General features: G+C 43.6%; 1 protein-coding gene across 1 annotated transcript; it reads right to left on the bottom strand.

The window, feature by feature from the left end:
* Positions 1–1,777: 1,777 nt before the first annotated feature.
* LOC139458411 (uncharacterized) lies at positions 1,778–2,461 on the bottom strand. The gene has a single exon (XM_071239838.1). The coding sequence runs from the start codon at positions 2,459–2,461 to the stop codon at positions 1,778–1,780; it is 684 nt and encodes a 227-aa protein (XP_071095939.1).
* Positions 2,462–14,885: the final 12,424 nt, after the last annotated feature.

The following is a 14,885-nucleotide window of genomic DNA, read 5'->3' as shown; positions in this document are numbered from 1 at the left end:
AAACCGAAGTTGTCAATTACACTTGTCAGTATCACGGGGCTCGTGCACTTTGTGGCCAAGCGGTGCGTGGACAACACAGGTATGTCAACACGCTGACACGTTTGATTAAATATTGTGACGTCACACAGGTAACGAATATCGATTCCATCGAGAATATATTGATATAATGAGAGTTCAAATGCAAAAAACTGCACAGATCCCACTCGCGTTTGGTCCACACACGCGTATAGATTGAGCTAGAGTCATACCTGAGCTGAAGATGGTCATCAGCATCGTTGTACATAACAACAAGCGATAAGCGTGTTCATTCCACTATGACCAAGTTGTTGTTGTCGTGTAGGGTTGAATCTTTTCAATCTGTTTAAGGCCCGCTGGCTGCTTGAAACTTCCAATTCTTGCTCTCCATACTTCTATGGATATTCCCATTTTCAACTTGCCTGACAGTTGAGCACTTAGATGGATTTGAATTGGTAGATTTTCACTTTTTCGGAGGAGCAGAAATTCAGACCAACCGCCTGGGAGCCTCGTTCTCGTTCTCGTTGTCCTTTATAGTGTATGTAGTTGTGTTGTCCTTCTTAGTGCATGTCACTGTGTTTTACTTTATAGTGCATGCCACTGTATTGTCCTTCATAGTGCATGGCACTGTGTCAGGATAGCCACTGTCTTGTTCTTCATAATGCATGTCAAAGTATGAGCAGAACCACTGTGTTGTCCTTCAAAGTGCATGTCAATGTGTTGTCCTTCATAGTGCATGTCACTGTGTCAGTATAGTACACGTCACTCTGATGTCATTTATAGTGCATGTCACTGCATTGTAGTAAATGTCGTTGTGTTGTCCTTCATTATGGATGTAACTGTGTCAGTATGGGCACTGTGTTGTCCTTCATAGTGCATGTCACTTTATTGCCCTTCATAGGGCATGCCACTGTGTTCTTCATAAGACATATCACTGTATCAGTGTGTTGTCTTTCTTAGGGCATGTCACTGTGGTGTCTTTCATCGTAAATGTCACTGTGTTGTCCTGTATAGTGCATGTCAGTGTGATGTACTTTGTAGCGCACGTCACTGTGTCAGTCTGGGTACTGCGTTGTCCTTTATAGTGCATGTCAGTGCGTTGTCCTTCATAGTGCATGTCGCTGTGTCAGTATGGCCACTGTGTTGTCCTTCATAGTGCACGTCAGTGTGCTGTGTTTCACTGTGCATGTCGCTGTGTCAGTATGGCCACTGTGTTGTCCTTCATAGTGCACGTCAGTGTGCTGTCTTTCACTGTGCATGTCGCTGTGTCAGTATGGCCACTGTGTTGTCCTTCATAGTGCACGTCACTGTGTTGTCTTTCACAGTGCATGTCGCTGTGTCAGTATGGCCACTGTGTTGTCCTTCATAGTGCACGTCACTGTGCTGTCTTTCACAGTGCATGTCGCTGTGTCAGTATGGCCATTTCTTGTCCTTCATAGTGCATGCCACTGTGCTGTCTTTCACAGTGCATGTCGCTGTGTCAGTATGGCCACTGTGTTGTCCTTCATAGTGCACGTCACTGTGTTGTCTTTCACAGTGCATGTCGCTGTGTCAGTATGGCCATTTCTTGTCCTTCATAGTGCATGCCACTGTGCTGTCTTTCATTGGGCATGCCACCCTGTTGTACTTCAGTGTATGGCACTTTGTTGGCCTTCATCACGCACATTACAGGTTGTCATTCATACTTGATGTCGTTATTTTGTCCTTCATAGTGCATGTCATTGTGCCAGTACGGACACTGTGTTGTCCGTCATATAGCATGTCACTGTGTCAGTATGACCACTGTGTTGTCCTTAATAATGCACGTCACTATGTTGTCCTTCGTTGTGAATGTCGTTGTGTTGTCGTTAATAGTGCATGCCACTGTGTTGTCCTTCATAGTGCATGTCACTTTATTGTCCTTCGTAGCGCACGTCACTCTGTTGTCATTTATAGGGCATGTCACTGCATTGTCCTTCATAGTGCATGTCGTTGTGTTGTCCTTCATAGTGCATGTCACTGTGTTCTTCTTCTTAGTGCATGTCACTGTGTTGTCATTTATAGGGCATGTCACTGCATTGTCCTTCATAGTGCATGTCGTTGTGTTGTCGTTGATAGTGCATGCCACTGTGTTGTCCTTCATAGTGCATGTCACTTTATTGTTCTTCGTAGCGCACGTCACTCTGTTGTCATTTATAGGGCATGTCACTGCATTGTCCTTCATAGTGCATGTCGTTGTGTTGTCCTTCATAGTGCATGTCACTGTGTTCTTCTTCTTAGTGCATGTCACTGTGTTGTCCTTCATAGCGCATGTCACTGTGTTCTTCTTCTTAGTGCATGTCACTGTGTTGTCCTTCATAGTGCATGTGACTGTGTTCTTCTTCTTAGTGCATGTCACTGTGTTGTCCTTCATAGCGCATGTCACTGTGTTCTTCTTCTTAGTGCATGTCACTGTGTTGTCCGTCATAGCGCATGTCACTGTATACTTCTTCTTAGTGCATATCACTGTATCAGTACGACCACTGTGTTGTCCTTCATAGTGCTTGTCTCTGTGTTGTCCTTCATTGTGCATGTCACTGTGTCAGTATGGACACCATGTTGTCCTTCATAGTGCATGTCACTGTGTGGTTCGTCATAGTGCATGTCGTTGTGTTTTCCGACATAGGGTATGCCATTGTGTTGTCCTTCATGGCATTGCATTGTGTCAGTTTGGTCACTGTCTTGTCCATCATAGTATATGTCATTGTGTCAGTATGTCACAATATGTGTTGTCCTTCACAGTGCATGTCGCTGTTTTGCCCTTCATAGTGCATATCACTGTGTTTTTCATAATGAATATCACTGGATCAGTGTGACCAGTGTGTTGTCCTACATAGTGCATGCCACTGTGTTGTCCTTCATAGTGCTTGAGACAGTGCCAGTATAGCTACTATCTTGTCCTTCATAGTGTATATCAATGTGTCAGTATAGCCACTGTGTTGTCCTTCATAGTGCATGTCACTCCATCAGCACAGCTAGTGCATGTCACTGTGGTGTCTTTCATAGTGCATGACACTGTGTTAGAATGGTCACTGTGTTCCATCATAAAATATGTCATTCTGTCAGCATGGCCACTGTCTGGTCCTTCACAGTGCCTGTCGCTGTTTTGTCCTTCATGGTGTATGTCACTATATCGTCCTTCATATTGCATGTCACTGTGTCAGTATGGCCACTGTGGTGTCCTTCAAAGTGCATGTCACTGTGTCAGTATGGCCACTGTGGTGTCCTTCAAAGTGCATGTCACTGTGTCAGTATAGCCACTGTGGTGTCCTTCATTGTGCACGTCACTATGTTGTCCTTCCTAGTGCATGTCCCTTTATTGTCCTTCAGAGGGCATGTCACTGTATCAGTATGGCCACTGTGTTGTCCTTCATAGTGCTTGAGACAGTGCCAGTATAGCTACTATCTTTTCCTTCATAGTGTATATCAATGTGTCAGTATAGCCACTGTGTTGTCCTTCATAGTGCATGTCACTCCATCAGCACAGCTAGTGCATGTCACTGTGGTGTCTTTCATAGTGCATGACACTGTGTTAGAATGGTCACTGTGTTCCATCATAAAATATGTCATTCTGTCAGCATGGCCACTGTCTGGTCCTTCACAGTGCCTGTCGCTGTTTTGTCCTTCATGGTGTATGTCACTATATCGTCCTTCATATTGCATGTCACTGTGTCAGTATGGCCACTGTGGTGTCCTTCAAAGTGCATGTCACTGTGTCAGTATGGCCACTGTGGTGTCCTTCAAAGTGCGTGTCACTGTGTCAGTATAGCCACTGTGTTGTCCTTCATAGTGCATGTCACTCCATCAGCACAGCTAGTGCATGTCACTGTGGTGTCTTTCATAGTGCATGACACTGTGTTAGAATGGTCACTGTGTTCCATCATAAAATATGTCATTCTGTCAGCATGGCCACTGTCTGGTCCTTCACAGTGCCTGTCGCTGTTTTGTCCTTCATGGTGTATGTCACTATATCGTCCTTCATATTGCATGTCACTGTGTCAGTATGGCCACTGTGGTGTCCTTCAAAGTGCATGTCACTGTGTCAGTATGGCCACTGTGGTGTCCTTCAAAGTGCGTGTCACTGTGTCAGTATAGCCACTGTGTTGTCCTTCATAGTGCATGTCACTCCATCAGCACAGCTAGTGCATGTCACTGTGGTGTCTTTCATAGTGCATGACACTGTGTTAGAATGGTCACTGTGTTCCATCATAAAATATGTCATTCTGTCAGCATGGCCACTGTCTGGTCCTTCACAGTGCCTGTCGCTGTTTTGTCCTTCATGGTGTATGTCACTATATCGTCCTTCATATTGCATGTCACTGTGTCAGTATGGCCACTGTGGTGTCCTTCATTGTGCACGTCACTATGTTGTCCTTCCTAGTGCATGTCCCTTTATTGTCCTTCAGAGGGCATGTCACTGTATCAGTATGGCCACTGTGGTGTCCTTCAAAGTTCATGTCACTGTATCAGTTTGGCCACTATGGTGTCCTTCATAGTGCATGTCACTATATTGTCCTTCATAGTGCATGTCAATGTGTTTTCCTTCATAGTGCATGTCACTGTGTCAGTATGGCCACTGTGTTGTCCCTCATAGTGCATCTCACCGTGCTGTCCTTCATTGTGCACGTCACTATGTTGTCCTTCAGAATGCATGTAACTGTTATCCTTCATAGTGCATGTAACTATTTTATCCTTCATAGTGCATGTCAATATATTGTCCTTCATAGTGCATGGTACTGTGTCAGTATGGTCATTGTGTTGTCTTCCATAGTGCATGTCACAACTTTGTCCTTCATAGTGGGTATTTACAGTGTTGTCCTTTATGGTGCACGTCACTGTACAGTCCTTCAACGTGCATATCACTGCTTTGTACTTCATAGCGCATGTCAATGTTTGTCCTTCATAGCGCACGTCACTGTATTGCTCCACACAATGCATGTCACTGTATCATCCTTCATAATGCAAGTAACTGTATCAGTTTAGCTACTATGTTCTCCTTCATAGTGCATGGCACTGCGTGTGCTTTGCCACTGTGCTGTCCTTTATAGTGCATGTAACTGTGTCAATATAGCCACTGTGTTGTCCTTCATATTGCTTATCACTGTCTGAGTTGAGCCACTGTGTTGTCCTTCATAGTGCATGTCACTGTGTTGTCCTTCATAGTGCACGTCACTGTGTTGTCCTTCAAAGCCCACGTTACTGTAAAGTCCTTCATAGCGCATGTCACTGTGTTGTCCTTCAAAGCCCACGTTACTGTAATGTCCTTCATAGTGCATGTCACTGTGTTGTCCTTCATAGTGCACGTCACTGTGTTGTCCTTCAAAGCCCACGTTACTGTAATGTCCTTCATAGCGCATGTCACTGTGTTGTCCTTCAAAGCCCACGTTACTGTAATGTCCTTCATAGTGCATGTCACTGTGTTGTCCTTCATAGTGCACGTCACTGTGTTGTCCTTCAAAGCCCACGTTACTGTAATGTCCTTCATAGTGCATGTCACTGTGTTGTCCTTCATAGTGCACGTCACTGTGTTGTCCTTCAAAGCCCACGTTACTGTAATGTCCTTCATAGCGCATGTCACTGTGTTGTTCTTCATACTGTATGTCATTGTTTAAGCAGAGCCTCTGTGGTGTCTTTCATAGTGTATGTCCTTCTGTCAGTATAGCAATTGTGTTGTCCTTCATAGTGCATGTCACCGTGTTGTCCTTCATAGTGCATGTCACTGTGTTATCTTCATTTTGTATATGTCACTGTGTCAGTATGGCCACTGTGTTTTCCTTCACAGTGCATATCGATGTTTCAGTATAGCCACTGTGTATTCCTTGACAGTACATGTCAATGTGTTGTCCTTTATAGTGCATATACATCTATCAACGCAGCCACTGCGTTGTCTTTCATAGTGCATGTCAATGTATTAGCACAGCCACCGTGTTGTCCTTCATAGTGTATGTCCTTGTGTTGCCCTTTGTAGTGCATGTCCCTATGCTGTCATTCGTGGTGCATGTCAATGTATCAGCACAGCCACTGAGTTGTCATTCGTAGTGCATATTACTGTGTTATCCTCTATAATACATGTCCCTGTGTTGTTTTTCATAGTGCATGTCAATGTACCAGCACAGCTACTGTGTTGTTTTTCATAGTGCAAGTCAATGTATCAGCACAGCCACTGTGTTGTCCATCATAGTGCATGTCAATGTATCAGCACAGCCACTGTATTGTCCTTCATAGTGCATGTCAATGTACCAGCACAGCCACTGTGTTGTTTTTCATAGTGCATGTCAATGTACCAGCACAGCCACTGTGTTGTCCTTCATAGTGCATGTCAATGTATCAGCACAGCCATTGTATTGTCCTTCATAGTGCATGTCAATGTACCAGCACAGCTACTGTGTTGTCCATCATAGTGCATGTAAATATTTCAGACAGCCACTGTGTTGTCCTTCATAGTGCATGTCAATGTACCAGCACAGCCACTGTGTTGACCTTCATAGTGCATGTCAATGTATCAGCACTGTCACTGTGTTGTCTTTCATAATGCATGTCATGATCACTATGATGTCATTTCATAGTGCATCTGTTGTCCTTGAAAGTATATGTTACTGTGTCAGTGTGGCCACTGTGTTGTCCTTCATAGTGCACGTCGCTGTGTTGTCCTTCAAAGCGAACGTCACTGTGTTAAGTACAGGCTGAAACTGATAGAGATGCATGGTAGATAACCGAAAAAATGCCTTCAATTATGATAATTCTCGATATAATAATAATGTGTCATATATTCGATCTTTGTAATTCTCACACGGATTTTTCATTATCAGGCGATATGCCAAGGAGAGGCACGGACCACCGAGCCATGGATGCCAGTGCCTATAATAAAAACACAAGATGAGGTTGGGTTAAATGGCCGAGGGTGTGCAGGTACTAGTGGGCTACTAAGCTGCTAGTTGTGTATACCAAAATGCTAGCGTGGCCAACGGCGATTCGCAGCTAGCGCTGCTGGCCTGAGACTACTACCGCTGTCCGGCCCCCACGGTAGCATATTTAAACGCTACCATTGCTTGGTAACTACCACGCTGCCAAAAGCAACTACCACTGCCCGGCCCCAGGTAGCCGGCCAAAGCAGATCCCACTGCCTGGCCCCATTAGCAAAACCATTGTGCGACTACCGCCGCGGACCCAACTGTCAGCTACCGCTTGACAAGACGACTTCCGCCGCCGGGCCCATATACGTGGCAATTGTTTGCCCCAACGTATGTTATTTTACGATTCCTCGGCTGAAAAGTCGGGAAAGACAAGGGTCCCACTGAGAAGCAGGTAACCCCGGAGCGTTCCCACTGAAAACCAGGTAGCCTTAATCACGAGTATTAATTTGGAAGCAAGTTGATTTGTTACAAGCACCAGAGTGGAGAATAGTTTAGAGTCTGTGACTGTTTCAGATCTGTGGTTACTTAATGATTCATAGATAACTAGCATTTTCACTGTCACATACTTGATCTTTGTAATTCTCACACGGATTTTTCAATAGTTCAATAGTTCAGAGACTTCAAAACTCCATAAATGCCTGAACAATATCTACCTGTAAACTCAGGCAAGAAACATCATAACATGATCATTAGATTGAGAGCGTGATTGTTAAAACTGAACGTGAATGAGGCTAGATGGTTAGGAATAGTGATCACTACACACGTCCTGTATGTAACCTTGGTGTAGAAGATGACAATCCTTTTGTGTTTTAATATGTAACAAGTATGATGGCGGCGTAAAATATTACTCAGTGACCGTAAAGACCGAATTGTACCGTAAAGCTATGCCAAGAGACAGGTATTCATAAACGCAGGTTGACCATGATGAGTTGAAGTTTGCTGTATATATTCAAGACAGCTGACACTGTTGACATTTCGTCTCCAGCAGGACAGCTGAAACTGTGGAAATTTCGTTTCCAGCAAGACAGTTGACACTCTGGACATTTCGTCTCCAGCAAGACAGCTAAAACTGTGGACATTTTGTTTTTTTTCTAAAAGTCAATGGACACATGGTTGTGATCTTTACACACACATACACATTTTCTTCTCTGAAAAATCTGTTTAGGAACCCGCATTTTGTGTAAAAGCCCCCAGACCATTGACTCTGAATTCTAGATTGACTTTAAACCAACCTGCCTATTACTGAGCCATTTGTGTATGCATCGCTTGGACCCTTATAAACTTAGTTCTGCCGGTGTGGCATGGACTTTTAGATGACGTGAATGTTAATGGTTCTAACATGTCTGATCTTTACAGTTTGTGGTTCTTCTATGTCGTCTGAAGTATGCTATGTGAAGGGGAACGGTTCTAACCAGGTGCAGATGGTGGTGTGTCCGTGGTCTTGCTGTGGTGTATCCCACAGATATTGCTGTGGAGACGGATCAGCTGAGAACGAGTGAGTTTTACGTTGGAGAATACATGTAGTGTCGTCCTCTCAATTCGATCACATAAAATACACCCAACCTCGCATACAGTGAATGGATTCGTTTGACACCGCTTTAAACAGAATGCCAGTTATATACCAACTTCATGTTGTCCCAAGCGGGTACCACAACGTGGACGGGTACACGTGGACACAAACCAAGACTCAATCCATGGTGCATGTATGATTCGAACATTCAGGTTCTGGCACGACTCAGGATCGGATGACCTGACTACACTTCCCGTACCACACAATGAACATCAATATGTCAATGAAAGTTTCCACTACCCTTGTTTAAGTCCGTCCTATTGCTTGCACCCTGGGTTATTGTACGTATGTCATTTAAATAGAAACAGACCAGGAACAAACTTCTAAATCATATAACTCATTTACCTCAAAGTACAGGAAACCAGGGCACTGTCGCAAAAATATGCAAAGGATCTTATTGGTTTTGCTCTATTGTGTAAGCATTCAATACTTTGCTATCCAATTACGGAATCATTTCTTCTTTTGAACACCTCTCCCACTGTGTCTCCTATTACCCATTTCGTACACATGACCTCTCCCTGTGGGAATCCTATTACCAATTCCGTACACATAACCTCTCCCTGTGTGTATCCTATTCCCCATTATGTACGCATGACCTCTCCAAGTATCTATCCTATTACCCATTATGTACTCATGACCTCTCCCTGTGTGTAACCTATTACTCGTTCAGTACACATGAACTCTCCATGTGTGTATCCCATTACCCATTCAGTACACATGACTTCTCCCTGTGTGTAACCTATTACTCATTCAGAACACATGAACTCTCCATGTGTGTATCCCATTACCCATTCTGTACACATGACTTCTCCCTGTGTGTAACCTATTACTCATTCAGAACACATGAACTCTCCATGTGTGTATCCCATTACCCATTCAGTACACATGACTTCTCCCTGTCTGTAACCTATTACTCATTCAGAACACATGACCTATCCATGTGTGTATCCCATTACCCATTCTGTATACGTGAGCTCTCTCTGTGTATCCTATTACCAATTATGTACTATGTATTATGTATTATAACCTCTCTTTTTGTCTATCCTATTGCCCATTCAGTACACATGACCTCCCACTGTGTGTAACCTATTACTCATTCAGTACACATGACCTCTCAATGTGTGTATCCTATTACTCATTCAGTACACATGGCCTCTCCCTGTGTGTAACCTATTACTCATTCATTACACATGACCTCTCCCTGTGTGTAACCTATTACTCATTCATTACACATGACCTCTCCCTGTGTGTAACCTATTACTCATTCAGTACAAATGACCTCTCACTGTGTGGAACCTATTACTAATCAGTACACATGACCTCTCCCTGTGTGTAACCTATTACTCATTCAGTACACATGACCTCTCCCTGTGTGTATCCCATTCCCCATTCTGTACTTATGACCTCTCTCTGCGTGTAACCTATTACTCATCTGGTACTCATGACCTCTCTCTGTGTGCATCAAATTACCCATACTGTACGCAAGACCTCTCCCTGTGTGTAACCTTTTACTCATTCTGTACTCATGACCTCTCTCTGTGTGTATCCCATTACCTATACTGTACGCATGACCTATCTCTGTGTTTATCCTATTACCCATTATGTACTCATCACCTCTCCCTGTGTGTATCCGATTACCCATACTGTACGCATGACCTCTCTGTGGGTATCTCATTACCCATTCAGTACACATGACCTCTCCCTGTGTCTATCCTATTACTCATTCAGTACACATGACCTCTCCCTGTGTGTATCCTATTACCCATTCTAAACGCATGACCTCTCTATGTGTATCCCATTACCAATCTTGTACGCATGACCTCTCTGTGTGTATGCCATTACCCATTATGTACTCATGACCTCTCTCTATGTTTATCCTCTTACCTATTATGAACTTATGACCTCTCCCTATGTGTAACCTATTACTCATTCAGTACACATCACCTCTCTCTGTGTGTATCTCATTGCTCATTCTGTACACATGACCCCTCCCTGTGTGTAACCTATTACTCATTCAGTTCACATCACCTCTCTGTGTGTATCCCATTACCCATTCTGTACTCAAGACTTTTATTCTGTGGGTATCCGATTACCCATACTGTACTCATGACCTCTCTGTGGGTATCCCATTACCCATTCTGTACGCATGACCTCTCTGTGTGTATGCCATTACCCATTATGTACTCATGACCTCTCTCTATGTTTATCCTCTTACCTATTATGAACTTATGACCTCTCCCTATGTGTAACCTATTACTCATTCAGTACACATCACCTCTCTCTGTGTGTATCTCATTGCTCATTCTGTACACATGACCCCTCCCTGTGTGTAACCTATTACTCATTCAGTTCACATCACCTCTCTGTGTGTATCCCATTACCCATTCTGTACTCAAGACTTTTATTCTGTGGGTATCCGATTACCCATACTGTACTCATGACCTCTCTGTGGGTATCCCATTACCCATTCTGTACGCATGACCTCTCTGTGTGTATGCCATTACCCATTATGTACTCATGACCTCTCTCTATGTTTATCCTCTTACCTATTATGAACTTATGACCTCTCCCTATGTGTAACCTATTACTCATTCAGTACAAATAACCCCTCCCTGTGTGTATCCCATTACCCATTATGTACTCATGACCTCTCTCTGTGTGTAACATATAACCAATTCAGTAGATATGCACTCTCCCTGTGTGTAACCTATTACTCATTCATAACACATGGCCTCTCCCAGGGTGTATCCCATTACCCATTCTGTACTCATGACCTCTCTGTGTGTGTAACCTATTACCCATTATGTACTCATGACCTCTCCTTGTGTGTAACCTATTATTCATTCAGTACACATGGCCACTACCAGGGTGTATCCTATTACTCATTCTGTACTAATGACCTCTCTCTGTTTGTCTCCCATTGCTTATTTTGTACTCATGACTTCTCCCTGTGTGTATCCCATTGCTCATTCTGTACTCATGACCTCTCCCTGTGTGTATCCCATTGCTCATTCTGTACTCATGACCTGTCCCTGTGTGTATCCCACTGCTCATTCTGTACTAATGACCTCTCTCTGTGCGTATCCTATCGCTCATTCTGTACTTATGACCTGTCCCTGTGTAAATCCTATTGCTCATTCTGTACTCATGACCTCTCCCTGTGTGTAACCTATTACTCATTCTGTACTAATGACCTCTCTCTGTGTGTATCCCATTACTCATTCTGTACTCATGACCTCTCTCTGTTTGTATCCCATTGCTCATTCTGTACTCATGACCTCTCCCTGTGTGTATCCCACTGCTCATTCTGTACTTATGACCTCTCTCTGTGTGTATCCCATTGCTCATTCTGTACTCATGACCTCTCTCTGTTTGTATCCCATTGCACATTCTGTACTCATGACCTCTCCCTGTGTGTGTCCCACTGCTCATTCTGTACTTATGACCTCTCTCTGTGTGTATCCCATTGCTCATTCTGTACTAATGACCTCTCCCTGGGTCTATTCCATTCCTCATTCTGTAACCTGACCTCTCCCTGTGTATCTTATTACCCGTTCTGTACTCATGACCTCTCTCTGCCTGTATCCTATTACCCATTATGCACTCATGACCTCTCCCTGTGTGCAACCTATTACTCATTCATTACACATGGCCTCTCCCAGGGTATATCCCATTACCCATTCTGTACTCATGACCTCTCTCTGCGTGTATCCTATTACCCATTCTGTACTTATGACCTCTCCCTGTGTGTAACCTATAACTCATTAAGTACACATGAACTCTCTCTGTGTGTATCCTATTACCCATTATGTACTCTTTCCCTGTGTGTAGCCTATTACTCATTCAGTATACATGACCTCTCCATGTGGGTATTCCATTAGCCATTCTGTATTCATGACCTCTATCTGTGTGTATCCCATTGCTCATTCTGTACTCATGACCTCTCTCTTTGTGTATCCCACTGCTCATTCTGTACCAATGACCTCTTCGTGTGTGTATCCAATTGCACATTCTGTACTCATGACCTCTCCCTGTGTATCCCATTGCTCATTCTGTACACATGACCTCTCCCTGTGTATCCCATTGCTCATTCTGTACACATGACCTCTCTCTCTGTGTATCCCATTGCTCATTCTGTACACATGACCTCTCCCTGGGTCTATTTCATTGCTCATTCTGTAACCTGACCTCTCCCTGTGTGTATCTTATTACCCATTCTGTACTCTTGACCTCTCTCTGCCTGTATCCTATTACCCATTCTGTACTTATGACCTCTCCCTGTGTGTAACCTATAACTCATTAAGTACACATGAACTCTCTCTGTGTGTATCCTATTACCCATTATGTACTCTTTCCCTGTGTGTAGCCTATTACTCATTCAGTATACATGACCTCTCCATGTGGGTATTCCATTAGCCATTCTGTATTCATGACCTCTATCTGTGTGTATCCCATTGCTCATTCTGTACTCATGACCTCTCTCTTTGTGTATCCCACTGCTCATTCTGTACCAATGACCTCTTCGTGTGTGTATCCAATTGCACATTCTGTACTCATGACCTCTCCCTGTGTATCCCATTGCTCATTCTGTACACATGACCTCTCCCTGTGTATCCCATTGCTCATTCTGTACACATGACCTCTCTCTCTGTGTATCCCATTGCTCATTCTGTACACATGACCTCTCCCTGGGTCTATTTCATTGCTCATTCTGTAACCTGACCTCTCCCTGTGTGTATCTTATTACCCATTCTGTACTCTTGACCTCTCTCTGCCTGTATCCTATTACCCATTATGTACTCATGACCTCTCTCTATGTTTATCCTCTTACCTATTATGTACTTATGACCTCTCCCTGTGTGTAACCTTTTACTCATTAAGTACACATGACCTCTCCCTGTGTCTATCCCATTACCCATTCTGTACTCATAACCTCTCTCTCTGTGTATCCCATTTCTCACCCTGTACTAATGACCTCTCTCTGTATGTATCCCATTGCTCATTCTGTACTAATGACCTGTCCCCGTGTCAATCCTATTGCTCATTCTGTACACATGACCTCTCCCTGTGTCAATCCCATTGCTCATTCTGTTCACATGACCTCTCCCTGTGTCTATCCTATTACCCATTATGTACTCATGACCTCTCTCTGTGTTTATCCTATTATTCATTCAGTACACATAAGCTCTTCCTGTGTGTATCCCATTACCCATTCTGTACTCATGACCTCTCCTTGAGTCTATCCTATTAACCATTCAGTACACATGACCTCTCTCTCTGTGTATCCTATTACCAATTATGTACTCATGACCTCTCCATGTGTGTAACCTATTACCCATTCAGTACACATGACCCCTCCCTGTGTTTATCCCATTACCAATTATGTACTCATGACCTCTCCCTGTGTGTAACCTATTACTCATTCATTACACATGACCTCTCCCTGTGTGTATCCCATTACCCATTCTGTACGCATGACCTCTCCTTGAGTCTATCCTATTAACCATTCAGTACACATGACCTCTCTCTCTGTGTATCCTATTACCAATTATGTACTCATGACCTCTCCATGTGTGTAACCTATTACCCATTCAGTACACATGACCCCTCCCTGTGTTTATCCCATTACCAATTATGTACTCATGACCTCTCCCTGTGTGTAACCTATTACTCATTCATTACACATGACCTCTCCCTGTGTGTATCCCATTACCCATTCTGTACGCATGACCTCTCCTTGAGTCTATCCTATTAACCATTCAGTACACATGACCTCTCTCTCTGTGTATCCTATTACCAATTATGTACTCATGACCTCTCCATGTGTGTAACCTATTACCCATTCAGTACACATGACCCCTCCCTGTGTTTATCCCATTACCAATTATGTACTCATGACCTCTCCCTGTGTGTAACCTATTACTCATTCATTACACATGACCTCTCCCTGTGTGTATCCCATTACCCATTCTGTACGCATGACCTCTCTCTGTATCTATCCTATTGCCTATTATGTACTCATGACCTCACCCTGTGTGTAACTTGCTCTCTCCCTGTGTGTATCCCCTAACCCATTCTGTACTCATGACCTCTTTTTGCGTGGATCCTATTACCAATTATGTACACATGACCTCTCTCTGTGTTTATCCTATTACCCATTCTGTACTCATGACCTCTCCGTGTTTAACCTATTACTCATTCAGTACACATGACCTTTCCCTGTGTGTATCCCATTACCCATTCTGTATGCATGACCTCTCTCTGTGTGTATCCCATTCCTCCATCTGTACTCATAACTTCTCCCGGTGTCTATCTTATTGCCCATTATGTACGGATGACTTCTCTGTGTGCCTATCCTATTACCCATT

The sequence above is a fragment of the Haliotis cracherodii genome, unplaced genomic scaffold (assembly GCF_022045235.1).
Source record: "Haliotis cracherodii isolate W230 unplaced genomic scaffold, xgHalCrac1.p SCAF_1, whole genome shotgun sequence".
Classification (NCBI taxonomy): Eukaryota; Metazoa; Mollusca; class Gastropoda; order Lepetellida; family Haliotidae; genus Haliotis; species Haliotis cracherodii.
The sequence above is the reverse complement of the archived record's forward strand: the minus strand, read 5'-3'. Positions and strand labels throughout refer to the sequence as shown.